The sequence below is a fragment of the Phacochoerus africanus genome, chromosome 15, assembly GCF_016906955.1.
Source record: "Phacochoerus africanus isolate WHEZ1 chromosome 15, ROS_Pafr_v1, whole genome shotgun sequence".
Classification (NCBI taxonomy): Eukaryota; Metazoa; Chordata; class Mammalia; order Artiodactyla; family Suidae; genus Phacochoerus; species Phacochoerus africanus.
The window spans coordinates 46944608-46964469 of NC_062558.1; the positions used below are offsets into that span (position 1 = coordinate 46944608).

Genomic DNA, 19862 nt, shown 5'->3' on the forward strand with positions numbered 1-19862 from the left:
CAGAGATGGTCTGGAGATGGGTCTGGAGGAGGGGTGAGATGAGGGGCAAACATCTCCCCTGGACTCTTCCAGCAAAGTCAAGGAACATCACCAGTGGGGGGAAGGGGGGTGGGCCTCCTCAGCCTGCCCCCCCTCGGGCAGGGCTGAGAACTGGTACCTGAAGGATGGTGGGCACGGTTGCATCCAGGTCATTATAGTAACTTGGCTGCTGGATAAAGATGTTTCCTGAAAAGAGAAAAGAAAGGTAAGAATTGAGAAAAGACAGTGAGCATGGAGAGGACACATTACAAATGGTTGCCAGTGTGTTCTGTGACCTTTCTCCCCTTTCCTAAGCCCGCCTGCACCAGAGCAGTCCTGGCCCCAGGCCCTGCTGGCACAGAGCTTTGGCCAGCCTAGAAACTTCCCCAGGGTAGGGGAGGGACCTTGCTCAGTACAATTTAACCTTTTGAGCACCTCTGCCCAGTGAATTATGTAAAAAACCCACCCTGGTCAAACCAGCTCACCCTGTCGTCCCCAGGGAATGATCACACCTGGGCACTGTGCCTGGTATGATGGCACTAGCTTTGTAAATGGCTGTCAGTCATCCAGGAAAATTAGGAGATGTGATTTCTTTGCTCAAGAAACCTGGGTGCAACCATCCAGGATACTTGCCAGGCCAGGCCTTCAATAATGTGAAGAGATTCTAGGGCGGCCTATCTCTAGAAATTCTCTTACCCTCTGCCTTTGAATCTGCTAGGCACTCTAATCCCTACTCCAAGGTGAGAGGCCTGAAAGGGACCTGGAGGGAGATTTCTCACACATGTGCAGTCATTCCTATAAAAGGAAGCCCCTCTCCAAGTGTTTACTATCTTCTAAGTGCTGCTGCTGTGAGTGCGGAGGTTAGAGCATATGGTAACTGGAACAGACGGTGGATGTTCTAGTTGCCTAAATGGGGATGGAAGGCGGGGAGGGAGGGAAGGTCACGGCTAGCTGAGGGGCATGGTGAAGCAAAATGCCAACACCTGGGCTCCTCGTATCACTAGCATCCCAGCATCTAAGGCTGTCTGTCTGTCAGGATGTTCTGAATTTTAGGTGTCCTCTGACTTTGGGTGGGTCTGTCCTTGGTTGCCTTCCTGATAACCCTGCAGCCCTCACCCCAACCTGGAGGATTTGAAGATGAACAAGATCAAAAGCCAGATGGGGCTGGGTGAGTAAGCCAGTGACTAGGTGGCTGGACTTTCTGTAAAAACTTTCCTGGAGGCCACTTCGTTCCTTGATTCCAGAAAGCTGAGTTTTCCCTGCATGAGCTTGCTCAGTGCTTCCAGCCTCCAGATGGGTGCTGATCTCTCAATCTGTGAAGGTATGTCCTGACCATCTGCACCTACTTCCTGATCCTGACTGGCAGGGAGTGACGGAGCTGTCTTCCCATCAGCCTCTGCTCTTCCTCATAAAACTGTTCTATTGCTATCCTCAAGGTCAATTTCAAACTCCTGACCATGGTGCAAAAGGCCCTGTGAGATATGGCCTCTGCAGGCATCTCGGGCCACCCTCCTCCCATTCTCCAAATTGCATTCCTCCCTCACACCATCCTCAACCTCACAGAACGAGCTCTGTCCCCTCCCTCTGCCTGCAGTGACCTCCCAGAACTAAGTCCACCATAAGGCAGGTGTCACTTTCTCCGGGCAGAGCCCCCTGACACCAGCATCTGGAGCAGGCCTCCCCCCTCATAATGCCCAGCCCACACAGTGGGCCTCACCACACCTGGACCACCAAGCACTGGGGAAAGCACCTCTCACAGTCCTTCCCATGCCTAAGCCTCAGTCACAGGGGTGACTGATTAGGATCAAAATAGATCACATTTCGCAATCTACCCTTGGGGGCTTTGGAGTCTATTTCTACTTCTTTATCTGATTCGAATGACAGTGCAGATCTGACTTTTGATCTCTTAAAGAAATAATTAAAATGTAAGGGACAGCCCTCGAAGAGTCCCTTCTCAGAAACCCAGGGTGGATGGAAGGTACTGCCAAAGAGATCAGGGCTATCCTGCACGGGGCCAAGGCTCCAAGAGTCTAACTGAGAGGCTCTGCTTTCACAATGCCACTTGGCTGATTCACAACACCAGCCTTGAGGTTTAAAAAAAAGCGGGAGGCGGGGACATGGCAAGTACTGGGCTTCTGCCCAAAGGACGGTCAGCTAGTTCCCTTGCTCCCCTCTTCTCTCCTTTGTCCACCTTCTTCCAGATGATCTGCTTTGCTCAAGAGCTTCTGTGGTGGAGAAAGTGGAGGCTGCCCCTTGCTGTGTCTTGTGTCTTCTGCTCAAGGGTTCAAAAGAGCTGCTGCTGCTGTGTGAGTGTGTGTGTGTGTGTGTGTGTGTGTGTGTGTCGGAGGGTGTGGAGAAGGGATCTGCAGACAGACAGACACACACACACACACACACACACACACACACACAACGATGGGGCTCCTGATGTCTGATCCTGCCCTCTTTTCCGTGAGCCAAAGAAAAGGATCTCCCTAATAAGCTAATTTAGAGTTCTCAATCTGGGGATGAAAACATTCTAAAACACCTCAAAATCGAGGGACCATGTTTCCTGGAGATAAGCTTTCATCTGATGCTCAAAGGAACCGGTGCTTTTGGGAGCCTAACCCAAAAGATTAGGAATCCTGGCATAAGAAGAGCTTCCTCACTCCACCCCAGCCTATCTGGAAGTGGCCAGACAGCATCTCTCCCAGGTCCTCACGGCTCACAGATCTAACACTAACCCTGCCTCCACTCACAACCCGCTCCCCACCTCCTGTTTTCCGACATCAGTTTTTTCCAGAGTCGTTAAGACTTCTACCTCCAGCTGACCCCACTAAGCTCTGCTTTGTGCTCCTCCCCAGTGTCCTTTTCAGCCTCAGCAGCCCAACCAGGCTTTCACCTTCAAACCCACACTGAAGCCCCGGCCTCCTCCATGGCCTCCTGTCATCACCCTCCCCACGTGTATGCTGCCAGATTAACCTTGCTACCAGATGGCTCCCTGCCCTGCTCCAAACTCCTAGAGGCTCCATGGCCTCGGCACCACCACAGGTCACACTTACCGAGTGCCCATAACGTGCCAGGTGCTGTGGGGAGCACCACCTCATATTTAATCCCCACAACCAGCCTTCAAGGTGGGTGTGTCATTAGTCTTCCCCTCTTCAGAGGAGAAAGCTCAGGCTTAGAGTGGCTAATTGACATGATCAAAGTGACACACCCAGAAATAGAGCTGGGGTGTGAACGGGCACTTCAACTCCAGAGCCGGCTCTCTTAGCCACCAAGCAGCAGTGCTCCCCAAGTGCTAAAGTCTGGTGTGGAGCCCTCCCCGATCTGGCCGCAGCTTCTTCCCCTGTCTCCAGCACAGCTCTCACCAAACTGGCCCAGTAACTGTTTCTCTGCCTAACCAGCTGTGATTTTGCTCACTCACCCCATCCTCTCAGTCTACAGTATAATTATTAAGAGTCTTTCCCGGGGAAAAGAAAAGAAATTAACTGATGATCAGGCAATAATTAGATCTGAATGAAACACCAGAGGTTGTTCCAATGAAAAAGCTGGATGTGAAATTTCATACACATTGTACTCTAACATGTATTTTTAAAAAATACACAAAGAGGAATTCCCTTGGTGGTACAGTGGTTTCAGGAAAAGAAAAGAAAAGAAAATTTTGGAAGAATGTAAAGTATAAAGCAGGAAAGCAGTTACCAAATTTCTGCACCCAGAGACAATCATTTGGTGATTATTCCCTTCCAGTTTTTTTCTCTGTGTATTTGAAATTTTTTTTTGGCCACACCCATGGCATGCAAAGTTCCAGAGTCAGGGACTGAACCCATGCCACAGCTGCGACCAGAGACGCAACAGTGACAATGCCAGATCCTTAACTACTAGGCCATCAGGGAAGTCTCAAAATTTTCTAAATTAACATATTTCCTTTATTATTGGGGGGTGGGGGGAGGAAGGAAACCATTTCAAGGGATAACAAAGCTCTCTAACTGGGTGTTTGGAAGACCGTCTGTCCTGCAGTTTCAGGGTGAGGAGGGCAGACAGGGGAGTCCAGGGTGAGCGCCTCTCCGTGCTGGGCCAATGTCACGAGCTGCTGCTCAATGACAGAGCCACTGTTCCCTCTGTGGCATCCCAACAAAGCGTCCACCTCTGAGAGAGGACCTTCCAGCCCACGGCCTCCTGACAGGATCCAACTGCTGATGTCCATTCCCTTCACAACCCAAGAATCCTCTCTGAACTCTGCCCTCATCTGTCCTCAGCAGTAATGCAAATCGTTCTGTTTCTGAGGCAGCCCCATCTTCCCCGAGACGGGGAGGCGCAAAAGGCAAGTGCTTGAGAGCCAGGCCTAAGTGACATAAATCCCAGCTTGGCCACTCATTAGTCATGGCCTCTCAGGCAAGTCCCTCACATTTAACCTCAGTTTCCTTAACTGTAAATGGGGATGATGACACCACTTACATCATGGGGTGGCAGCTATGAGGGTCAACTGAGATGACATATGAGGAGCGCTTGGCAGAGTCGCCGGTGGGTGCTCAGATAAAGGTCAGCTGTCGCTGCTGTTCTTATCCCCTTCAACTGTTGGGCACGCAGCCTAATGCTAGGACTCCATGATCCTGGAGGAGCCTTGTGATGTCCATGTTTGTCTCTCTTCCCCTCCGCCACTTAGTCACTTCTCTCCAAGTTGACACAAATATCCATTAAGTCTCTGCCTCCCCCCAGGTCCCGGGGCCCCACGCACCTATCATCTTCTGCAGCAGCGGGGAGTTGCCTTTTCCAAAGAGCACGCAGAGGTCCAGGATCTTTGGGATGTCAAACAGGAAGTTATTGTAGAGGATTTCTCCAAAAGCAGAGGGGGAAATGAAGTGATCCTAAGGAACAGTGCAGAAAGGATGAGAGACTTTTGAAAACATGTGCAAAGACATATGCAAGCTCACAAGAAAACAACTTTCCGGGCCATGAGCAGGGGCCTGGTCAAGAGAAGAAGCTCTGTCCATACCGTGGACATGTCTGAGCCTCACAAACTGACCTGAAGCAAGAGTCCCTCTTCATCTGAATGTAAAAAGAAGTAAAAGCACACTCTATAAAACCATCAGCTGGAGAGTCATTCTGAAATATTTACAGGTAAATTACCATGATGTCTGGGAGTGCTACTCCAAGAAAAAAAAGAAAACTTGGAGAGAAAGAAAGTAAGATTGGCAAAATGTTGGTAATTGTTGAAACCAGGTAATGGGTACATGAGTTTCATTATACTTTTGTGTATATCTGAAAATTTCCATACTAATATAGTAAAAAAAAAAAAAGGAAAAAAAGCAAGAAATTATTTTTAAAATAAATACCCCCCCCCCACACACACACAGAAAAGAAAAGAGTTCCCTGAGGGAACATACACCTAACAGCAGTTATTTGGAGGGGAGGGAATTCTGTGGGCGACTTTCATTATCTATAAAATATTTCTGTCACATTTAAATTGTTTAGAGGCAGCATTATTTCTTAAATCGGGGGGTGGGGTGGGGTGGGGTGAAGGGCATGAGAAGTAGACGGTTTTAAAAAGCACATACAAGTTCCTTTAAAAAAAAATCAGAATCAATGCTTTCACCCTCTGACGCACAAGACAAGGCCCAGTCACACGTCAGCTGGCACAGAGCCCTCAGCTCCCATTGATGAAAACACTGGGTGTAATGCAGGTGACCCGGCAAGTTAGAGGATAAGAGAGGTGGCACAGATTTCTTCCCCAACAGTGGGAATAAAGGCGGAGGAGAGACAAAGAGGAAACTCTATACTTCCAAAGCTTTCCTTCCCAGGGGTGAAAGCCTGGCACAGAGGTGTCAGGTGGCGGCCTGTCACAGGATCAGGGGCTTACTTTGGATTCCTTGTGAGTGGACATGCGGAGGAAGGTGAGAAAAACGCTTCGGTGGAGGCGCTTCTGCATGTCAACCACCTCGGGGGCCGGAGCCACCCACTCGTCAAACTTTCGGGGGACATAGCGCAGGTAGGAGTCCAGACACTTCTGCAGAGTCTCATCGAAGATAACCTAGGCCAGGTGACAGCAGAGAGCAAGGATTGGTCACTGAGGCCCACAGGCTTGTGGGTGGACTATGCGGGGCTCAAGGCCCACTGCCCTGGCCTGTGGCAAACAGTCCAACCCCAGGGGACCAGGGAGGTACGAAGAAGCCCAGGGCTAAACACGAGTTTCTAAAAATGACATGCTGAAAGGCGTTGTGTAAACATCATTATGATTGTGATACAAGACAGAGCAATCCAAACCACAGTTTGCTGTTAGGGATCCAGTGTAAGAAGTAGAGAAAAAAAGCATCTCCTGAGGGAAGAAAAACAACAACAGCAACCAACCAACAGCATGTCATGTGCTTTGTCTTAGCGTTAATTTTGATAGAATGTTACCTGGCACCAGAATTTATCGTGAGGCAAGGCCAGGAGCCAGTCGAGGTCATTGGCTACGAAGGTGGCGCGTTCCAGGTACTCCTCCACTAGGGCAGGAATGTTGTCTTTAGGGGGCGGTTTGTATAACACAAAATACCGGTCTGCCTTCTGCTCGGGGTGCTACGAATCCAAAAACCACGTGTTAACGTGGCAGAGGTTAGTCAGCGAAGGCCCATTTGCCAACCCACAGCAATGACAACACTGGGCTGTTCCAACCAATGACTCTCAAGCATAAAGAACCAAGTGTCTCTGACAGAGGGGGCTTGGTTGCATCTAGGGAACACTAGGAGGGCATGAAATATCATGTTTTTGGAGAATATTTAATGACACAGGGAAAGGTTAGGCAAAGAAAGAGCAGGACACAAGATTCTCTATTTAATATAACCAGTTGGGGATTCTTTTTTTTAAAGTACACATATTTAACACATTCACACACAGGTAAAGGTTTTTTAAAAAGTGCATGTGGAGGGGGTGGGGGACAACACCCCAAAGCTAATAGTGGCTATCTCCAGTGGAAGGGATTATGACCTGAATATATTTTATTTTATTTTATTTTTTCCCTTTTTGGCTGTCCCGTGGCACATGGAGTTCCCAGGTCAGGAATCAGATCAGAGCTGGAGTTGTGATCCAAGCCACAGCTGTGGCAATGTTGGATCCTTAACCCACTGTGACAGGGTGGGGATTGAACGGGCCTCCCAATGTTCCCAAGACGCTGCCCATCCTGTTGTGCCACAGCAGGAACTCCTTGAAATATTTTCTGATTAAAAAAAGAGAACATGTATTGTTTTTTTGTTTGTGTTTTGGTCTTTTTGCCTTTTCTAGGGCCGCACTAGAGACATATGGAGGTTCCCAGGCTAGGGGTCTAATTGGAGCTGTAGCCACCGGCCTATGCCAGAGCCACAGCAACACGGGATCCGAGCTGCATCTGTGACCTACACAACTCATGGCAACGCCGGATCCTTAACCCACTGAGTGAGGCCAGGGATCGAACTGGAAACCTCATGGTTCCTAGTCGGATTCGTTAACCACTGAGCCATGACGGGAACTCCTGTTTTTTTTAAATTAAAAAAAAAATTATACAAGTGAGGCATGAGCATCTTTTCCAAAAACTCACAAGCGGGAGTTCCCGTTGTGGCTCAGTGGAAAGGAACCCAACTAATATCCATGAGGACACGGGTTCAATCTCCGGCCTTGCTCAGGGGGTTAAAAGATCCAGCGTTGCCATGAACTTTGGGGCAGGTTGCAGAACGTGGGTTGGATACTGTGTTGCTGTGGCTGGCAGCTACAGCTCTGATCCAACCCCTAGCCTGGGAATTTCCTTATGTCTGAGGTACGGCCAAAAAAAGACGAAAAAAAGACCAAAAAAAAAAAAAGACTCCAACTGTAGCAGCTCAGGTACTGCAGAAGTGTGGGTTTGATCCCTGGCTCAGTGCAGTGGATTAAAGGATCTGGCATTATTGCAACTGTGGCTCAGATTCAATCCCTGGCCTGGGAACTTCAACATGCTGTGGGTATGGCCATAAAAAAACAACAGTGCAGAAAGGTGAGTCACCTGGGACCACACTCCCAGCCCTTGTGTCGACCCAGAGGTAACCTCCCACCATCTTTAGAAAAAACACTCACATTGGGAGTTCCCTTCGTGGCTTAGTGGTTAACAATCCCGACTGGGATCCAGGAGGATGCGGGTTCAATCCCTGGCCTCACTCAGTGGGTTAAGAATCTGGCATTGCTGTGAGCTGTGGTGTAGTTGGCAGATGCGGCTCAGATCCTGCTTTGTTGTGCCTGTGGTGTAGGCTGGCAGCTGCAGCTCTGACCCAACCCCTAGCCTGGGAACTTCCATATGCCACAAGTGCGGCCCTAAAAAAAAGGGGGAAAAAATATAGAATAAAAAAAAAAAGAAAAAGAAAAAACACTCACATTAAAATGTACCCATATGGGGCATTCATTGGGGCCCACTTTTATCGTTCTGATACACACTATCATACTGTACATATCATTGTGCTGTCTCCTTTTGATAATCAGAAAAAAACTTCGGTAATTTTTTTAAGATGCTAATAAACTGCAGGTCTTGGCTTAGCTTCACTAGTTCTCTCTTCCGACCCTTACTGTGCCATGAACAAATCTGACTTTGTTCACCATAGAGAAGAGACGATGAGCTCAGTTTTCTCTTATGACTACATAAGGGCTGCTTTTTCCAGGGGAGGTGGGAACAGGAGGAAGGCCAGGCTGCATCTCAGCTGTTATTAACCACAATCCACCCACCTCCACGACTGTCAGTCCAGGGGGCACAGGGAAACCACACCTGACTGGTCTGTCTCCTCAAGAACCACCACTGCCTCCCGACTGCTTAATGCAAGTTCATAAACTGGGTGGTTCCTGAGTCTCACCAGATTCCTTGGGGGCCACCTACTGGGTGGGTCTTCAGGACCCCTCCCATTAAAAGTCAGAACTTAGGAGTTCCTGTCATGGCTCAGTGGAAACGAATCTGACTAGCATTCATGAGGATGCAAGTTTGATACCTGGCCTTGCTCCGTGGGTTAAGGATCCGGTGTTGCTGTGAGCTGTGGTGTAGGTCGCAGATGCAGCTTGGATCTGGCATTGCTGTGGCTGTGGCATAGACCAGTGGCTATATCTCTGATTAGACCCCTAGCCTGGGAACCTCCATATGCCTCAGGTGTAGCCCTAAAAAGACCAAAAAAAAAAAAAAAAAAGAGTCACTATTTATTTATTTATTTATTTAGGTCATGCCCATAGCATTCAGAAGTTTCTGGACCAAAGACTGAATCCATGCCACAGCAGTGACGCCAGATCCTTAACTGCTAGGCCGCCAGGGAACTCCTAAATCAGAATTTATACAGTGGGGTTTCAGGTCCAAATCTTTGGAAAAAGGAATCCTGCTGACTGAAACAGGTTCAAAACTACCCTCTAGGGCCTCTAGTCATCTCCGTGGTTTCCAAGTTCCCCTCCTTCCTCTATCCGTTGACATCACAACTCTTAGGTCACTTCTCAGACCAAGCTTACTCACCAACCCCCATTTGCCCAACAGACACACAGACACAGCCCTGAGAGCCTACCTCCTCCAATCCCACAAACACTTACTGGGCCCTGCTGTGTGGGTTGGGGGGCCACATGAGGAAAGGCACTGCGTGCCCCCAGAGTTCCCTCTCCAGAGGGTAAGATGCACATCTAAGCCATCAAATGAGCACAACTGAGGCAAGCTCAGACCTGGCAGAGAACTGTGGGAGTGCAACAGGCGATTAACTGTGCCTAGAGGATGAACGGCCACTTCCCAAGGCAGACAGCCTGGCAGCAGCAAGGCAGCATCTGGGTAGGGCCCTGGAAAATGAGTTTTTTAGATGGAGGACACAGTATTCTTATGGAGGCATTAAAAATGGGCCACTCAAAAAAAGGGCATGCAGAGTTCTCTGTTGGCCTAGTGGGTTAAGGATCTGGCGTTGTCATTGCCATGGCTTGGGTTCAATTCCTTGCCTGGGAACAGTCATCACCAAAAAGGGCGGGGGGGGGGGGGGGAGTTCCCGTCGCGGCGCAGTGGTTAATGAATCTGACTAGGAACCACGAGGTTGCGGGTTCGGTCCCTGCCCTTGCTCAGTGGGTTAACGATCCGGCGTTGCTGTGAGCTGTGGTGTAGGTTGCAGGCGCGGCTCGGATCCCGCGTTGCTGTGGCTCTGGCGTAGGCCAGTGGCTACAGCTCCGATTCGACCCCTAGCCTGGGAACCTCCACATGCCGCGGGAGCGGCCCAAAGAAATAGTAAAAAAAAAAAAAAAAAAAAAAGGTGGGGGGGAGCACAGATTGCAGTGGGTAGTGGGAGATGGATTTGGAGACAGACGCTGGAAAGATGATAATAAAAGCCAGCATTCACCTGCCCTGTGCTGGCTGCCTAGTAGGCATGTCCCACGGCCCATTTCTTTTTTTATCTACAAAAACTATTTCAAAGGGAGAGAGTGTTCTCCCCATTTTACAGAGGAGGAAACCAAGACACAGTCAGATTCAGGAACTTTGCCAAGGTCACAGGGCTAGGAGGCAACTGAGGCAGGACTTGAACCAAAGCTGACACTGCAGACCTAATGAATGACCTACAGTATCACATGCCACCCTAGTCTCACTGCCAGCTCTCTGACCCCAGTTCTGAACTCACCTCCTCCAGGAAGTCTCCTGACTCCCACACTGACTAGGTTAGGGGTTCACCTGGTTTCCCCCAGCTCCCATACTCTAGGCCTCCCCAACTGTAGCACTGGTTGAACTGTCTCAGAAGTGCTTTCAGGGGAGTTCCCTGGTGGTCTAGTGGTTAGGACTCAGTGCTTTCACTGCTGTGGCCCAGGTTTGATCCCTGGTCTGGAAACTGAGATTCCACATCAAGCCACTGCATGCCACGGCCAAAAATAAAGATAAAATATCAGAAATGCTTTCATTTTTTTTGGCCATGCCCACAGCATGTATAAGTTTTCTGGCCAGGGACTGAACCCACGCCACAGTGGCAACCCCAACTGCTGCCATGACAATGCCAGATTCTTAACCCATTGAGCCACAAGGGAACTCCCCAGAAGTACTTTCAGAACCGGGGTTGCTGTGGACTGGGAGAGAGGAAGGGATAGATTACAGAGGGGCACAAGGACATTTTTGAGAATGGTAGAAATGTTTATTATCTTGATTATGGTGACAGTTTCATGGGTGTATATAGATGTCAAAACCAATCAAACTGTATAGTTTAATATGTGCAGCTTATTGTCCTACAATGATAGCCCAATAAAGTTATATAACAAGGAAGGGCCTGTCTTCTGTCTCCTCACTCCCCTGTAGGTGCCTGGAAGGAGTCTGAGTCTTGCTCTCCACAGCATTCCCAGTCCCTAGATCAGTGCCTTGCATCAAGCAGACTCTCCGTATACATTTGCTGGTTGAACAAAGGAATGAATGGAGGTAATGAAGGACCAGGCCCTGCCAAGGTCTTTGAAGGACCTTGAGTACCACGCTCAAGAGTGGGGGCCATGGAAGATTCCAGGGCAAGAAGCAGCAGGCTCCAGCTGTATCTTCCACCCTTGAAGCATGGCTTAGGTCCAACTTGCTCCATGAAGCCTTCTGAACATTCTCTGCCCATCGAACTTCTGCTCTGTTTATCTTGATAAGAAACTATTTTGTACTGTTCTCCAAATGCTCCACGTACATGCATCTTGCCTTTCTCAAGAGCTCATCCACCCATTTTGGCCCAAGACTTGATTTCTTTGGGATCTTTAATAGCAAGTATGTGCATTTGCACAGTAACTACTCAATAGACATTAGCTTCAGCTGTCACTCGGCAGAGGCAGCATGATGTCCCTTTGCTGGAGATCTTCTCTCAAGCTGGGACTGCAGAGACAAATACAGGGTGGGTGCATATCTCAGGACCATCTTTCAGGAGCTTCTGGGGGGGCCTGCAGCATGGTCAAGACTACTCCTCCATCAGCAGCTGTCTGCCTCAGCCCATCCCTCTTCCCACTGTACACCCCATTCATAATGCTGCTGTCACTGTCACTGCTGTCATCACTATGTTTATTGAGTGCTTGCTATGTTCTAGACACAGAGCTAATTTTAAGACATCCCATTGAATCTTCATAACCACCCCACAGAGCTGGTTTCTTGTTACCCTTTTTGGATCCACAAGCTTATAGAGGTTAAGTAACCTGCTCAAAGCAAGATTAAATGCAAAGCTGGGTTCCCTGATTCTGTGATACTGCTTCTACCCCAGGTGACTGGCAGCTGGTTGTAGGAGTGAGGCTCTCAGGACTCGAGGACAATGCACTCAGGTCCTCCTGCTGGGTCCACCCTCCTCCCATCGCTCTGCCCAGCTGGTGCTTATTCACTTTTCAATACCCAGGTCAGGATCCGCCTCCTACAGGAAGGCTCCCCTGGTGGTATGTGCTCTCCCACCACTCCCCAGACCTCACTGCATCCACACACCACTTTGGTCTGGCTCAGCAGCCCAGGTTTCCTTCTATCAAGTCCTGATCACACTGCAGAGACTCTACCAGTCTGCTTGCTCTCAGTCTATGGACCCCCCCCAAGGACAGGAACCACGTCTTTTCTCTTTGGAGCTTCAGTGCCTGTCACTAGGGTCCTTGACTCATCTACTGAGTGTCTCCTGAGAGCCTACCACGCGCCTGGCACTGGAAAACCAGAATGAAGGGAAGGAACCAGGTCCCTGCTCCCACAGAGCCCAGAGCCTAGCAGCCCAGGTGTCCAGTTCACAGGGAAGAACGGAGGTGGGAAATCAGGCCCAAGGAATCAGTCCCACCAGCACTGTCCAACAGGATGTCTGCAGTGATGGAACTGCTCTACAACTGGCCTGGGCTGGCTGACACAGCAGGCTCTCACCACATGCGGCTATTTGAATTTTAGTCAACTAAATAAACTCTGATGGCTCAGTGGGTTAAGGGTCCATCGTTGTCACTGCTGTGGCTTGGGTCACTGCTGTGGTGCAGGTTTGATCTCTGGCCTGGGAACTTCCACATATGTAGCCAAAAAATAAATAAATAATTAAAATTGTGAATCACTATGTTATACACCTGAAACATACCTCAATTCTTTAAAAAGTTGTGAAAAAGAAACAAGAGGTAGTTTATTTGTTTGGTTTGGGCTACACCCATGGCATAAGGAAGTTCCCGGGCCAGGGGTTGAACCCTGTGACCTAAGCCACTGCAGAGACAATGCCAGATCCTTAATGCACTGAGTCACCAAGCCAGAATGCCTTTGGTTAAAGGTATGGGCTCTAGGGACAGTCTAGCCAGTTCCATTCCTGGCTCCCCTAACTTTCCAGTTTTGTAACCCTGAACTCTTAGTTTCCTCATCTGTAAAATGGGAACAACCAAAATGCCTACTCATAGGGCTGTGGTGTGGCTTAAATGAAATAATCCCGGTGAAACATTTGGAAAGGTCTGGCTCAGAGCGAGTGCTCTATAAATATTAAGTACTATTATTAGAGAGTAGTTAGGAAGTAATAGGAAGCCATCCAGAAAGCAGGAAATGAAACACCAAACTCTTGTTTCCCATGACTTTACTCAGGCTCCCAGAAAATACTTCCCCCCCGCCTTGTTTGAGTAAGCTCATATTCTTGGGAAAACAGCAAAGAGGTATTGGGACTCAGCTGCCCTCATCTGTCTCCTTCAGCAGCCAGGCACCTCTCTCCAGCCCTAATCTCTTCCTGCAGCTGGTAATCAGCACGCTCAAAGCCTCCTTGATTTTCAGTCTCACGAGCCCTGCTGAGTCTGTACGTAGTGCTCCTTAGCCCGTTGAGAGAAAAGACAACCTGACCTCTGAAATCAGTGGTCACCCCCCCAAAGGGATAGTAACTGAGATAGCTCTGAAAAAGGTCCACCCAAAACCTGAACTCCCCCCACAGGGTTCAACCCCCAGACCCTGCTTTGAGCCAGTTCCACTGTGAGACCCACTCAGGCTGACTCGAAACTGCCATCAGACTTTGATTCAAAATGAAATGCTTTGCGGGGAAGGTGTGGGGTGGTGACATGGAAAATAGTGCTCAAATTCAAGCTGCTGCTGGGAAAGGAAACTTTGACACTGGGCCTGGAAGAACCCAATAGTGTCCCAGCTACTGAATTACAGACTGTGGCCCTCGGGTCATTCTTAGAACAGATACAGAAGGAATTTACTTTTTGCTTCTGAAATTGCAAGAATGATAGCATCAGGCTGAATGGCCTCAAGGCACTGGCTCACCAGCGCAGGTGAAGTCCTCAGCTTTCCCGTCTTCAGGTCCTTGTGGGTGATCTGGAGTTGGTCCAGGGGCAGAGCTGGCATTGTGCTGTGTGACCCTCCTGAAAGGAATAGGGATGGGAAGAAGAGAGCAGACACAGAGGCTCCTGGGGGCAGGGGCCAGCTCAGGGACTGATCCCAGAGCCACGAGAGAAGCTTCAACCTCTGGTCTCAGGAGGCTCCTGATGGGGGCCTTGAAAGGCCTGGTTCCTGCACCTACTCATCTAGATCAAAGTGACTTTTTTGCCTACACTGGTAGTTCTTAGCTGAGGAAGAAAACAGTTTCCCAGGTGACCCCTGATATATTCTCATTATGGAGTTTCCACTGTGGCGCAGCGGGATTGGCAGCATCTCTGGAGCCCTGGAACACAGGTTCAATCCCCAGTCCAGCACAGTGGGTTAAGGATTCTGCAGGTGCTTAGGCTTAGGTTGCAACTGTGGCTCGGATCTGATCCCTGGCTTGGGAACTCCATGTGCCGTGAGGCAGCCAAAAAACAAAAGAATCTAGATTATTACGGCTCCAGTTCTGGGCCCTCCTTGGCCTGTGAGCTCTGTGCTAGGGCTTTCCTTCTCTTGCTACCTTTCCTGTGACCAGCATAGCCCTTGTACAGAGGTGGCTTCATCAAATATCTGATGAACAATTGAACATGAGGACACTTTTCTTCCAACTCTAACTGGATTTTCAGTCTTTTGGGAGTTAGAACCATGGGCCTTTCCTCACTTAGAGAGGGGGTTAAGAGTCTACAGCTTTTCTAGGCTTCAGAGAAGGATATGGAAAAACAGACCAGGAAGGTCCACAGAATTTATAGAAAACTGCTGGAGCGGGCTCCTTTCTAGTAAGTGAAAACGCCTCAGAGTCTGTGAACAGCAGACCCCATGTCTCCTGTCTTCCCATCCAGTGCTCTTTTCTCAGTACAACTTGGCCTGACTCACAAGAGGGACATGCATACAGGCTGAATCATGGAGCAGAAGTGACTTAGGCCCCTTAAAAGACATGCCACAAAAGGCCAGCGGTGTCAACGACAACATGAAGACATATCGAGGCTGGGATGAGGAAACCATCACCTCCTGAGGCCTCAGAGAGGAGCCACAAGCTACTGGGGTCCCATATCTCAGTTATCAGGCCAGGCTCTGGTGTTATGAAGACAGACTGATAAAGCAGGGTCTCCACCCTGGGGGAGCTTCTGATCCAATAATGAAAATAGTGGCAGCAGAAACATACTTAGCACATGCTGGTGCTCTTCTAAGCGCTTTTCTTAGCATTAACTCACTTAATATACTTTAATTTGCTTTACATGTATTAATGTTCATAACAACTCTAAAGTTGGTATTATAACCTTCATTTTATCAATGAGGAAACAGAGGCTCAGAGAAGATAAAAAACTTGCCCTAGGTCTCAGTTAGTAGCTGGTGAAGCAGGCTGGCTCTTTTTTTTTTATTTTATTCTTTTTTATTTAGTTTTTTGGGGGGCTGCAGCATGCAGTGGCTTGATGTGGGATCTCAGTTCCCAGACCAGGGATTGAACCTGGGCCACAGAAGTGAAAGCATCAAATCCTAACCACTAGACCACCAGGGAACTCCCTTTTATTATTATTATTATTATTTTGCTTTTTAGGGCCGCACCTGAGGCATATGGATGGTCCCAGGCTAGGGGTTGAATCGGAGCTGTAGCCGCTGGCCTACACCACAGCCACAGCAACGCGGGATCCTTAACCCACTGAGCGAGGCCAGGGATGGGATCTGCAACCTCATAGTTCCTAGGCGGTTTCTGCTGCGCCACGACAGGAACTCCGAACACCAGATTTTTAACCCACTGAGTAAGGCCAGGGATCGAACCTGCATCCTCATGGATGCTAGTCAGATTTGTTAGCCACTGAGCCATGATGGGAACTGCCTATTATTATTTTTTAATAGCAGGCCGGCTCTTTAACCATTTGCTGTACTAAGTCTAGTGCAGTTGAGTTTGTGGGAGCTGTGGCTGTCAGAAAAGCATTTCTAGCAGAGAGCCTAAAGGATCAGGAGAGCTTGAGTTGAGTCTTGAGAGTGGAGACTGGCCAGGGAAGAAGGATGTCCCAGGTAGAGAAAATAGGAGCAAAGGTCAAGAGATGGGAAGCAGTTTGGTACACAGGGACCTTGATTCAAGGGTGGCTTTAAAGACTGTGAAGCTATCCATCTTCACGTGGGATGTAAAGAGAGAGGACCAGTCTGTCTAGTCCTCCAAGCCTGTTCTAACTCTAGGACCTCAGTGGATCAGACATGTGGTCCCTGCACAGAGGTGGTCTGAAAAAAAAATCACAAGGTAAAGTAATGAAAGGGGCTTGGGTGAGTTTTTATCTTTCATCTTTGCAAAATGTAGATAATGCTATCTGTTACATATACATTATTTCTAATCAAGTTACTATCTTACTAGTCTCTCACAACAACCCAATTAAGGATGACAAGGATCATTTCGCTCGGACATCCAAAGAGGGGCCCTGATTTGCTCAAGGCACAGACATGAGTGGCCAAGTTCAAACTGACGCCCAGCTCTTGAGCCTTGGCACCTGGGTCTCTTGCACTGAAACATGCTAAAAATACATCTTTCTTGGAGTTCCCATTGTGGCTCAGTGGTTAACGAATCCGACTAGGAACCATGAGGTTGCGGGTTTGATCCCTGACCTTGCTCAGTGGGTTAAGGATCCGGTGTTGCCGTGAGCTGTGGTGTAGGTTGCAGATGTGGCTCAGATCCCACATCGCTGTGGCTCTGGTGTAGGCCGGCAGCTACAGCTCAGATTAGACCCCTAGCCTGGGAACCTCCATATGCTGCGGGCATGGCCTAAGAAATGGCAAAAAGACAAATAAATAAATAAAATAAAATAAAATAAAAAAATAAAAATATATCTTTCTTAACGCCCAGTAATGCTGGGAGGGTGGCTGGAAACATCAGTGGTCAGTTCACCAATGCAAAAGTTGTTTTTTTTTTTTTTTGTCTTTTTGCCTTTTTCTAGGGCCGCTCCTGCGGCATATGGAGATTCCCAGGCTAGGGGTCTAATCGGAGCTGTAGCCGCCAGCCTACACCACAGCCACAAATGCAAAAGTTTAAATGACTCACAGGCCCAATCCTTTCCATGCTTACCTTCCAAAGATGGTAGTAGGAGAGTCCAGTGTGGGGATCCAAGGTGGGTAAAGAGTCATAGGAGGAGGCAGCTCGCCACCCCTATAATTCTAGGCCCCAGACAGCACCTGCTTTCAGAAGAAATTCAGTCCTACAAGCCAGTGCCTGTAAGAGCAGTTCAGACTCAGGCTGGTGTGTGGGCTGAAAGAGAAGTTTATAGTTTTACAGCCTGGGTTCAAATCCTGGCTCCACCCTACCCATCCATGCTGAGATCTAGAGACAGTTCCTTAACTTCTCTAAGCCTTGATTTCCTCATCTGTAAAAGTGGGATGATAACAGTACATAATCTTATCTCTCAGGGTTAATGTGAGAAGTAACCAGTATGTTCAACACAGCATTTGACACATAATAAGCACGCAGTAAAGCTTATTTGTTGTTACTACTCAAGTCCCAACCATAGGCAGAGCACTTTGGGCTTCATCAATTACTCAGCAAATAATGACGGAATGCAATCTGGGTTCTGGGCATGTAAATGAGCTGTAATTGGAAATTTCCAAAATGAGCACAGCAGAGAAAGGGAGGATGTCACCGAGAAGGTGCCCTAGGTGTTGAAGGATAGGAGGGAAAGATGGGAAGGAAGGGCATTCCAAGCAAAGAGCAAGCATAAGCAAAGGCTCAGAGCCTGTGGTTTTGAAGGAAAGAGGGAGACATTTGGTATGGCTGAAAACATATGGTCAAGGGAGGTGGTGGTGGTGACAGAAGTGGAGAGAAGAGGGTGGATAGGACAGATGGAGCCTTTTAAAAAAGGGCCTTGAGGGAGTTCCTGTTGTGGTGCAGCAGAAACAAATCTGACTAGTATCCATGAGGATGCATGTTTGGTCCCTGGCCTTGCTCAGTGGGTTAAAGATCCAGTGTTGCCGAGAGCTGTGTATAGGTCACAGACACGGCTTGGATCCTGCGTTCCTGTGGCTGTGGCATAGGCTGGCAGCTGTAGCTCCGATTCGACCCCTGGCCTGGGAACTTCCATATACCACAGGTGCAGCTCTAAAGAGCAAAAAATAAAAAAATTAAAAAGGGCCTTGAATGCTATGCTAAAGATTTTGGCCTTTCATTTGAAGGCGGTGAAGAGTCACTTAAGTAGAGAAAAGACACAATGAGAAAGAGAAGATAATATCCTGGTGGCAGGAGAGGCCTTCTACAAACCACCGGGGAGTGAAAAAAACTGTGTTAATTATCTTACTCATCCATTCAAAAGAGTTTCTGAGTATCTACTATGTGCCTGCAGTGAAGCCTGGAGAATACTAAGGTGGACAAGGAAGAGACTTGATCCTGCACTTTGTAGAGTTTACAGTCTTGATGGTTAACACAGATATAAACCAAATAGCCATGCAAATGAGTAAAACTCAGTACCATGAGTATTTGATGCAGGTAAGGGCAATGGGGTTATGACAGCATTTGACAGAGAGAAATGACTTGAAGGAGAGAGGATGTCAAGGAAGATTTTCATCTAAAGTGTGTGTGGAAATTAACTGGGCGAAGACTGGACTCTGAGTACCAAAAGGATAAAGACAGTGATCATTATGATAACTGTGGTCCCCAAAGCATCCTCAGCGCCAAGCAGGGCAGCAGAAGCCCAAAATTAGGAAAGAACTTTCTTTAGAAGGGAAGCTTGGAGCGAGTACCAATTACAATTAGGCCTGGGAGCACCCCCAAGACTACTGCTACCTGTTTCTGACTGTCTTCACCCTTCCGGTCTCAATTCAGTATCACTCCAAGACCTTACCGTACTGCCCTATCTAAAGTATACACTCCCCTAGTTACTGTCATATCCTAGTGCTTTTATTTGTGGTTGACTGTCTCCACCCACTAGACTGTAGGCTCCAAGAGGGCGGGAGACTTGTCTTATTTGTACCCTCCAGTGTTTAGATCTGTGCCCGGCACGTAGGAAGCGCTAGACAAATATTTGTTGAAAGAATGAATGAATGCTGAGGAAACGGACGCTGGAGGGGTGGGTGGGAGGATCGCGGCTCCTCCAAGGTCATTCTGGGGCCGATCCTCGAACCCGAGACTCTAGGCTCAGCGGCTTGGCTGGGCAGGGTGGAGGGGGATGGGGCGATTCACGGCCCCAGGGGCAGCGGAAGCCCTAGACCTGCCGTGGAGGTGGAGGGGCCCGAGGCCGCGTGAGGCACGGCCGCCGCCCCTCCCAGGCACGATGCCCCACATCCGGCAGGGCCCAGCCGCGCACTCACCTCGGCGGCTCCACTGCCAGCTCTATGCAGCCGCCGCGGCGGTCCACGGTGACAGCTCCCAGAGCGCCGGCGCTTCCGGGGTCAAACGGCGATTCCGCAGGCGCAGACAGGAAGCCTGGGCCCGGCCCCGCCCCCGGAGCCAATTGCCGCTGGGAAGCCGGACCTGGGGCCACGCCCCAGCCCCAAGTCTCCGCCTCCACTAGGGACAGGCCTGGCTGTAACCACGCCCTCCTACCTCTCTCCTTGCTTTAGCAGCGAGGATGGAAGGTGGGCAGAAAGCAGGTGTGGTTACACTTCTTGAAAAAACTAAGTATGGTACCGTGCT

The 19862-nt window shown here is 49.0% G+C and overlaps 1 protein-coding gene across 3 annotated transcripts in view; it reads right to left on the minus strand.

The window, feature by feature from the left end:
* The window catches only part of ASCC2 (activating signal cointegrator 1 complex subunit 2), a 45409-nt gene extending 25770 nt beyond the window's left edge, over positions 1-19639 (minus strand). Inside the window, exons 1-7 of one of the 3 annotated variants that reach the window (XM_047759768.1) lie at positions 19538-19639; positions 17310-17489; positions 14159-14256; positions 6397-6555; positions 5858-6028; positions 4736-4865; positions 158-225 (exon numbers count right to left, since the gene is read on the minus strand). In XM_047759768.1, the coding sequence (XP_047615724.1) occupies positions 158-225; positions 4736-4865; positions 5858-6028; positions 6397-6555; positions 14159-14239 (609 nt within the window). In that variant the 5' untranslated portion in view covers positions 14240-14256; positions 17310-17489; positions 19538-19639. The remainder of the gene's footprint in view (positions 1-157; positions 226-4735; positions 4866-5857; positions 6029-6396; positions 6556-14158; positions 14257-17309; positions 17490-19537) is intronic. The other 2 variants (XM_047759769.1, XM_047759770.1) reach the window with 2 other exon arrangements.
* Between the last annotated feature and the right edge of the window lie 223 nt (positions 19640-19862).